Here is a 9,856-nt window from a genome sequence, read left to right as displayed (position 1 = left end):
TTGGGAATTTCAGGTGAATTTTTAACGGAGGAAAAAGCGGAGCTGGGAATGGGGAAGGGGTGGGAATTTTAATTGTTTATCCCTGGGGGTGTTTTCTGGAGCAGCAACCCCATCCTCCCGCTTATCCCGGCGGGAAAAAAAAAAAAAAAAAAAGAGGGAAAAGATTCCCAAACTCCCGTCGGGCTGGGCCGTGGTGACGCGGGGCTGGCGGCCCGCGGGGCTGAGCTCATGTTCCTATTAATTCCCGTCTGGTAAAATTCCTGACAGCTCCAGCGGGGCTGGAAAACCGAGCGGCGCCGGTTGCGCTTAACCCCCGCAGGGATTCCCGACTTTTCTGAGGAATTTTGGGCTGGAGAGGGTTTTCGTTGGGGTTCACCCCCCCTATGGAATCTGCGGGGTTTGGGATCTTTCCCGATGTTCCCAAACCCCTCCAGGCGCCTCCAAACTCCTTTTCCAGATGAATTCCCTCCCCAGCCGGCCGGGCTGGAGCCACCTCTGCCCATCCTGGGCTGCTGGAATTCCCTGCCTGGGATTTTTGGATTTCACGCTCCCGAATCCCTCGGGATTGATGCCCTGGGGAATATTTTGGGATTTGGAGTTTGGAAAAGCCCCTGGGCAGTGGAAGAGGAGAGGAGCCCTGTGGGATGTGGGGGCAGCTGGAGGAGCCCCAAGGCCTGGGCAAAATCCCTTGGGATTTACCTTGGGAACGCTGGGAATGGGGTGGAGGGGCTGGGGAGGCCCCTCCTTGCGGGAACACCGGGATTGTCTCACCCCAAAGCCTTGTCCTTGTCCCCTGGTCCCACTTTGTGCCTCTTGTTCCCACTTTTCCTTGTCCCACTTGTCCCCATCTCCTGGTTTCTTCAGGTCCCCTTTTTTGTCCCGTTTTCCTCCTGTTCCCATTTATCCCCAGCCCAAAGTTTCGTCCTTGTCCCCTTGTCCCTTCTCCCGATCCAGCTTTTCTCCGTTTCTTCCTCCCACTTTTCCTTGTCCCCTGGTCCCATCTTGCCCCCCACCCCTTCTTGTCCCCATCTCCTGTTTTTTCCATTTCTCCCACAGACGGGATTTTCTCCTTCCCCAAATTACCCAAAAGTGGAAAACCAGGGAGAAAAAATCAATTTAAAACAGGTTAAACAAACACCCCAGGGAAACGGAACCGTTTCTTTATTCCATGTTTTGGTTTCCCCCTCTCCTGGTTCTTCCTGTCCCCAATTCCTGGTCCCTCCTGTCCCCTCCCTTGTCCCCAGCTCTGCTCTCTTTTTCCCTCTCCTCATCCCATTTGTCCCCTCTCCTTCTCCTCATTCCCATCTCCCTGTCCTGCTTGTCCCCTCTCCTCATCCCCTGACTTCCATGAGGGATTAATGCCAAAAAAAAAAATTAATTTGGAGATAAACCCACCCCCTCCAGCCCCCAAATCAGGGATTTTCTCCCAGAGCTTTTCCCCATCTGGTACAACCTCAGCCTCAGTGCCGGAGCTGGCGCCAAATTTTTCCGTTCTCCATCATTTTGGCCATCCCTGGACAATGCTTCCCACATTTCCCCGTGCCTGATTTTGGGATGATTTGTGTGGTTCTTTTCATTTCTCCCGCAGACGGGATTTTCTCCTTCCACAAACAACCCGAAAGTGGAAAACCAGGGGGAAAAATCCCTGTAAAACAGGTTACAAAAACACCCCAGGGAAATGGAACCGTTTCTTCTTTTTTTTTTTTTTTTTTTTTCCAAAGCAAACATTGGAAAAACGAGTTTATAAACGGATTTTTGGGCTTTGTTTTTGTCCCCTCGTGCAGAACCTGCCTTGATTTCCCAGCCCAGCTCCCCATCCCCAACCCCTCACCCCACCAACCTGGAGCAATCCCGCTTCCAGAGCCGTTTTTCCAGACTTTTTTTCTGGCAGCTGGACGTGGAGGGGCCTCCTCTTCCCGTAGACATTTCCCAGGCACCACGTCATGTTTGCTCAGGGGCAGAGTTATTGCCGGGGAGGGGGCAGGGAGCCACGGATCCAGGGGGCTTGGAAAGGGGAAAAATGGGGAAAACTGGGAGGAAAAAAAATCCTGCTTTTCCTTTGGGAAAACCTTGGGAGGTCTCGGTGTTGCTTTCCCAAATTTAATTAATGTTTGTTTTTTTTTTTTTTTAAAGCCTCGTTGTTGAAACGGGATGGAAACATCTCGGGTTGCTAAAATTCAAGGGAATGGGGAGAATTTGGGATTGATTCCACAGGATTGGAGCAAACATCTCCGGTCCTTTAGGATGGGGGATGCTGGGGGGGGGGGTTCCTGAGCTGCTGTTTTTCCTTAAAAATCCCATTTTAGGGGGAAAACGATGTCCAGGTGAGCAGGGAAAGGGGAGCAATGGGGGCAGAGTTGGATTCGTGTTTTTGGGTGGTCCTGGAACCCTCAGTGGATTTTTTTTTTGTTGGAAAATACCTGGAAAAGTGGTGGGAGATTGTCCGTGGTGGAGGTGGGAGCAGCTGCCACAGTCTGGATCCAGGAGATTTCCCCTCCAGTCACATCCCAAGGGATCCCCTCAGTCACATCTCATTCCAGCTGATCCCCATGTCCCACCCTAAATCCACCCCAGGGGTTCCTCATGGTCCATTCCATGGATCCCTCATCGGCCATTCCATGTGCTCCCATCCCAGATTATCCCTGCTCCAAATCCCACACTGGATGATCCTCCAGGTGATTCCTTTCCCACATCCCACACTGGATGACCCCACAGAACCCATCCCAGGTGACCCCTATCCCAAATCCCACAGTAGATGATCCTTCAGGACCCATTCCAGGTGATTCCTATCCCAGTTCCCAGATCAGATGATTCCAAGGTCCCATCCCAGGTGACCCCTGTATCCCAAATCCCGCACTGGATGATCCTCCAGGATCCATTCCAGGTTATCCCTACTGTGGATGATCCCCCAGATCCCATCCCAGGTTATTCCTACCCCATGTCCTGGTTTAGATGATCTCCCAGGAGCCATTCCAGGTGATTCCTATCTCAAATCCCACACTGGATGATCATTCAGGTCCATTCCCAGGTGATTCCTATCCCAGATGATCCCACAGGACCCTCCCAGGTGATTCCCTATCCCAAATCCCATAGCAGATGATCTTCCAGGATCTAGTCCAGGTGATCCCTATCCCAGATGATTCCCAGTTCCCATCCCAAGTGATCCCTGTCCCAGATTCCACACCAGATGATCCCACAGGACCCTCCCAGGTGATTCCCTATCCCAAATCCCGTAGCAGATGATCTTCCAGGATCTATTCCAGGGGATCCCTGTCCCAGATTCCACACTGGATGAACGCCCAGGTCCAATCCCAGGTGATCCCTGTTCCACATCCCATCCATCAATCCCCATCCCCAGGTGCAAGGAACATCCTGACCAAGCTTTAGGGTGGAAAATCGGGATGTGGAGGGATCAGGGAGAGGGCAGGGATCCTCCAAACTTCCCAGGCTCCAAGTGCATCCCCAGGACCTAAATTAATTTAATTATTGACCAAGACCAGATGGAATTCCATTGGTCGTGGATCTGCTGGGCCGGATCCTGCAATTCCATCAGCTCCTTCTCCTCCAGAGGGACACTATGGGGAGGAAAACCTGGATTTGGGAAGGAAAATCCCCTCCTTTTCCTGCTGGAAAAAAACGGGACCATCCTGTCCATCCATGTGTCCAACCCAAGGGATGCTGGTGGGAATTTCCCACCGCTCTCCTGAGCACCAAATCTGGGGAAAAATGGGAAAACAGGGATGAACTTTCTCCGTTGTTGATGGAGCTGCCGGGCCGGGATCCAGGCTCCCGTTCAGGATCATCGTTAGGAAAAACCATCCCGGGATAAGCGGAGCGAAAAAAACGCTCCGGGACTTAAACAACCCGAAAATAGAAGGAGAAAAAAAAAGGTCAGGCCTAAAAATACCCGGATTGGTTTGGAGTTGGACCCTGGCATGAAATAAATAATCCAGGTTTATGGGGAGGACTAATTTTAGCCATCCATTACAACAGCCCGGCGTGACCCTGGAATTTTTTCCGGCCGGATTTTGCTGGATTTAGGGATTTTGGGGCTGGACTTTGCCCCGCTCCCATGCTGGGAGTGTGAGGGAGAAGGTGCTGGGAGCGAGCGTGGGTGTGCTGGGCTCTGCCAGGACCCGCCCGGTTTTCCCGGGAAAACAACTGGGATTGCCAAAGTTCCCAGCCCCAGGGATGGGCTGGAGCCGGGGGGTGAAGCCGTGGCGGATCCCAAGTTCCCCACGGAGCAGCTCGGCCCCGTTTGCTCGTTAGCAACGGAGCATTAATTAGAGTCGTTGAAATGAATTTTCCTTCCAATTCCTCTGTGGAGGGAATGATCCCATCCCAGGATTCCCCCTCGTTGTGGGGAAACTGAGTCACGGCGAGTTTGGGATTACGGCCAGGGAAGGTGAATCCTGCTCTGCTCAGCTTTGGGATGGGATTAGGGGTAAATCCAGCTTGGAAGAGGGAAAAGGACCCCTGAGATCCTGGGGGTGGAGACAGATCCCAAAAGTGGTGAGATGTGGGATGGGGAAGGCCACATCCTGGTCTCCGGCATCTTTCCAGCTTCTCGGGAAGAGGATGGAGATGAGGAGGGGTTTGAACCTGACCAGGATGATTTGAGGGAATATTTTTCAGCAGGGATCCCAAGGGGAAGCCGAATGAAGTAGCCACCAGGATGTGGGGGGACGTTTTTATTGGACTCAGGGATGTCAGGGAATTTTCAGTGGCCTCTGGAATATCTACAGACACGAGACATCCCATGGGGACCCCAAATCCATCTGCATCCCACATCTGATGCAGACGCCAGTTGGTGACGCTCCAACTGGGATAAAAGAGGATTTTTCCAACGTGGAGAATGTGGGAGGGGATGGAGGGGCTGGGGGAGAACCACCACAACCTCTGTTCCCTATGGGAAAGAAAAAAAAAAAATAAGGAAAAATTAAAAAAAAAAAAAAAAAAGCACCACAAAAATCGATTTTTTCCAACCAACCAACACGAGGAGGGGGAGCCAAGATTTGGGGATTTTCCATGGATGCTGCGTCCCAGGGAGTTACCTGCGGAATGGAGCCGGAGGTGGCCGACGGGGGCCGTCACTTCTCCGTCATCATCCTCACGAACTCCTCGTAGTTGACCTGCCCGTCGTTGTTGCAGTCGGCCTCCTTGATCATCTCGTCCACCTCCTCGTCCGTCAGCTTCTCGCCCAGGTTGGTCATGACGTGCCGCAGCTCCGCCGCGCTGATGTAGCCGTTCCCATCCTTGTCGAAAACCTGGAAAGCCTCCCGGATCTCCTCCTCGCTGTCCGTGTCCCTCATCTTCCTGGCCATCAGCGACAGGAACTCCGGGAAGTCGATGGTGCCGCTGCCGTCGGCGTCCACCTCGCCCACCATGTCCTGCAGCTCGGCCTCGGTGGGGTTCTGGCCCAGCGAGCGCATGACGGTGCCCAGCTCCTTGGTGGTGATGCAGCCGTCGCCGTCGCGGTCGAAGAGGGAGAAAGCTTCCTTGAATTCCGCGATTTTCTCCTCCGACAGCCGCTCGGCCATGGTGCTTCCCGCCGGCACGCGGCTCTGTCCCGGCACGCCGAGGCGAGGCGGGGAGGAGGAGACGGAGCCTCCTCCCTCCCAGTGCCTCTCCCTGGATCGGCAGCGGGAGGAGGAGGAGGAGGAGGAGGAGGCAGCAATGGGAGTGGATCCAGAAGGTTTGGGAGCTGGGGAAGAAGAGTGACCCAACCCCCCGGGGCCGGCCTGGCTCTCGTCCCGCTGCTCCCACGGTGGCATTTCATGGGGCCAGATCCCCACAAAGCCCTAATCAGGGATTTGGGCTGTGGCTCCGTGGTTTCGGGGGGAGGCCGCAGTGGGGGTGACACACGTGATTTTCCCAGTTTTAGGGATATTTTGGAGAGGATTGGAGCTGTACAAAGGAGTTGAAGGAGTCTCCCCCCCCTCCAGCCTCCCCAGCCCCAGGCACATCGAAGGCGCTGAAGGAGGATCCCCGTGCAGGTCCCGGCAGATCCCGGCTGTCCGGAGCTGCCGGGGCCCTGAGTCACCCCTGGGGCCTCCTCCGGGGCTGGATCCAGGATGGTGACGTGGGGCTGGATCAGGGCAGGCGTGTGGGGTCCTGCCCTGTTACTCAGGGGTGAGCGGAGGGTTCTCCCCACTGTCAGGCTGGGTTTACTCATCTCTTACTCAGGGTGTAAAGGAGGGGGCAGTGACAAATGAGGGGGTGTTTCTCCATGTATCCATCCATCCATGGATCCCATCAATGGATCCCATCAATGGATTCCATCCATCCATCCATGGATCCCATCCATTAATGGACTCCATCCATCCATCCATGGATCCCATCCATTAATGGATTCCATCCATCCATCCATCCATGGATCCCATCCATTAATGGATTCCATCAGTGGATTCCATCCATCCATCCATGGATCCCATCCATTAATGGATTCCATCAGTGGATTCCATCCATCCATCCATGGATCCCATCCATTAATGGATTCCATCCATCCATCCATGGATCCCATCCATTAATGGATGCCATCAGATCAGTGGATTCCATCCATCCATCCATCCATCCATCCATCCATCCATCCATCCATCCCATCCATGAATGGATTCCATCCATCCATCCATCCATCCATCCATCCATCCATCCATCCATCCCATCCATGAATGGATGGAATCCATCCATCCATCCCTTCCTCTTTCCCCTGTGCCCGCAACAGTCCAGTGACCTTCACCAGCCGGATCAAGGAGCTGCTGGACCAGGAAGTTCCACAGCAGAACATAATTTAACTTTCTCAGCTACGGGAAATCGGCACCGGTTGATCCCAGTTTATTCCCAGTGAGGAATTCGAGCTGTGGGATTTGGAGGGCACAACCCAAAACCCAGCCCATGGGACAACTGAGGGACACCTGAGGAATGGTGGGATAAATCTGGGAGGGGATTGTCCTCCTGGGGAAAACCTCACACGGAAAAAGCTCTGGGCATGTGGAACGCTGCAATTCCCAGGAGGAATTGTGGGAGCCGTGCTGGGAACCTGTCTGGTGAGAGGTTTCGGGGAGGGGAGGCCCTGGCAGCTCCTCCTGTGCAAGAGCTGCTCCCTAATTATCTGTCTGATTGCCCACACTCGCTGCTCTGCTCCAGATTTAATTAGATCCGATCCAAACTGCCGGGAAGAGCCCAGGGGAGGCGGAGCTGGCTCGGATCCGCCTGGGAGAAGCAAATCCCGGCAGATCACCGGGGTTTGGAGGCCTGGGAGGGTTCAGGGTTGGAGTTCAGGATCTGGGGTCCCTGTGTCACCTGGCTGAGGGTGGAGGGGTTGTGCTGTCTGGGGTGGCCCTTGGTGTGGATCAAAGCTGGAATCTGCTGCTTCCTTCCCATGAAATCCCTGCCACTGGCATCCCATTGCTGGCATCCGTCATCTCCCATCACATCCCCATGACCAATACCCATCACTTCTCATCCCATTCAACCCCATTCCCATGACCAGCTCCCATCACCTTCCATTCCATTCCATTCCATTCCATTCCATTCCATTCCATTCCATTCCATTCCATTCCATTCCGTTCCTCTGACCAACACCCATTTCCAGCACTCACCATCTCCCATCCCCATCCCAGTGCCCAGCTCCCATCCCATCGACCAGCATCCATTGCTGGCATCCATCATCTCCCATCCCATCCCATGGATCCCATCCCATCCCTTTCCCATGATGAGCACCCATCATCTCCCCATGACCAGCACCCATCCCATGCCATTCCATTCCCATCACCCATCCCAGTCCAAGGATCCCATCCCAGACCCATGACCAGCACCCATCATCTCCCCATGACCAACACCCATCACCTGTCATCCCACCCCATCCCACTCCACCCCCTCTCACCCCATCCCATCCTATCCCATCCCATTCCCATCACCCATCCCAGTCCAAGGATCCCATCCCAGACCCATGACCAGCACCCATCACCTCTCATCCCATTCCATCCCCATGACCAGCACCCATCACCTCATCCCATCCCATTCCTTTACATCCCTGTGATCAGCACTCACCATCTCCCATCCATCCCATCCCATCCCATCCCATCCCATCCCATCCCATCCCATCCCCATGGCCAGCACCCATCACCTCTCATCCCATCCCATTCCTTTACATCCCTGTGACCAGCACCCATTGCCAGCACTCACCATCTCCCATCCATCCCATCCCATTCCATGGATCCCATCCCATCATCAATTTTCAGGATGAGGTCAAAGCCAGCCCTTGATTTTGTCTGTGCTTAACTGCGCCTCATTTGTCAGGGTAATTATCCCAATAAAACCTCCTGCTGGCCCATAAAATCCCGTGATTTATGGCCTAATCCTGTTTACAGGATCCGGGGTGGGCTGTGGGCTGGGACAGGGAAGGGGAGACCACCGTGCTGGGATCGGGAGCACGCAGCCACCGCCGCCGCCGGGTTTTTTGGCAGCTGAATTTCCCGGGATGTCTCCACCTGGAGCTGCTTTGATGAAGGAGGGCCCCGTTAAAGCCTCACACGGAGTTTTTCCAGGCTCGGTGTCTGGCTTTGAGGGGCCTAATCCAGGGAACGGGGGGAAAAATTCCCCCAGTCCAGAAGGTGAAAAGCTTCCAGCTGGATTCTCCCGAGGCGGCTCGGCTGCCAAGGCCAGCCCAGATGTGCACAGATGTGTCTGGGTTTGCAGCTGCAGACACGGCGGGGGGTGAATTCATGGAAAAAGAGAAAGTTGGGAGGTGGAGAGGGAAACGGCTCCGACAGGGGAAGCTCCGTGGGGCCCCGTGTCCCTGCACGAGCCCAGACTGATCCCAGGAGCGGCTGTGCGGATGGGGAGGAATCTCCACAAAATCCCGCAAAAACTACGCCGTGGTTTAGTGTGGAAAATGGGATTTTGGAAAGGGTGGGCTTGGGGTCAATATCCGAAATGGCTGTGAGGGTTCTGGGGCTGTTGGGAGTAAAATTTGGGATTCGGTGGTTTGTTTTAGACTTTGCTTCCATGGAGATTCCCAAATCCAAGGGCGAAGTGAAGGGCAGCTCCTAAAGCTGGAGCGAAGGGACCCTGATCGTCGATGTCCCCGTGGAGAAGAGGCTGGGATTGGGATGTGGGAATTCCTGGAGAGGACTCTGCCCCACAGTGACCCCGGCTCTGATCCCGACTCCGGGACGGTCCCACCTGGAAACCCTGGAGGCGTCGGCTCCACTCCGGAGCTGGGTGGATCCCGAGGGCAAACACGGATCCATCCGGGAGCTGCTTACCCAGGGCAGGGCGGAGGTGCCACATCCGTGGGCACGGACACGTTCCCAGTCCCTTCCTGGCACAGGGATGTCACCACAGGTTCCCCTCCACCCTTGGGAATTTTATCCCGCTCTATCCCGGGGCTCCACGCCCATGGGATGGGGGGGTCTTGGCTCAGCAGAGAGCCGGGATCCCATGGAATTCCATGTGAGGAATCCAGGGGAGCAGGGCTTGTTTAGTCTGGAGAAGGAAGGGCTGAGACGGCTGCACATTCCTGCAGGAGGGACTGAGCAGGGAGAGGAACCAGCAGCAGTCGTGGGGAATTATTTAAAGGGAATTACTTCCTAAGGGAATTAAGGATTTTTGGCTGCTTTGCTGCTGGCTGCAGGATGAGGAGACACAGATTCAGCCCAGCAGACAATCCATGGGATTTCCTCTCCCTGTGCTCCAGCAGCTCGCTGACGCTCTTTTGCAGGAGGAGCCGTTTTTCCAGCTTCTCCCTGCTCGGGACGGGCTGAATTCCCTCTGGATCAAATCAGCTTCAGAGGTCAGAGCTCAGCTGTGAATCCCGTCCCTAAAACCGAGCTGCTCCTTCCCTGCTGGGGGA

The 9,856-nt window shown here is 54.8% G+C and overlaps 1 protein-coding gene across 1 annotated transcript; it reads right to left on the bottom strand.

Moving 5' to 3' along the window:
- Window positions 1–4,650: 4,650 nt before the first annotated feature.
- Window positions 4,651–5,587, bottom strand: LOC128808162 (calmodulin, striated muscle). The gene is made up of 2 exons (XM_053979007.1): window positions 5,055–5,587; window positions 4,651–4,906 (listed from the first exon to the last, which is right to left on the bottom strand). Exon 1 carries the CDS (start codon window positions 5,538–5,540, stop codon window positions 5,091–5,093), a length of 450 nt encoding a protein of 149 aa, XP_053834982.1. The 5' UTR covers window positions 5,541–5,587; the 3' UTR covers window positions 4,651–4,906; window positions 5,055–5,090.
- Window positions 5,588–9,856: the final 4,269 nt, after the last annotated feature.

The sequence above is a fragment of the Vidua macroura genome, chromosome 5, assembly GCF_024509145.1.
Source record: "Vidua macroura isolate BioBank_ID:100142 chromosome 5, ASM2450914v1, whole genome shotgun sequence".
NCBI lineage: Eukaryota > Metazoa > Chordata > Aves > Passeriformes > Viduidae > Vidua > Vidua macroura.
This window is presented reverse-complemented; position numbering and strand designations above follow the sequence as displayed.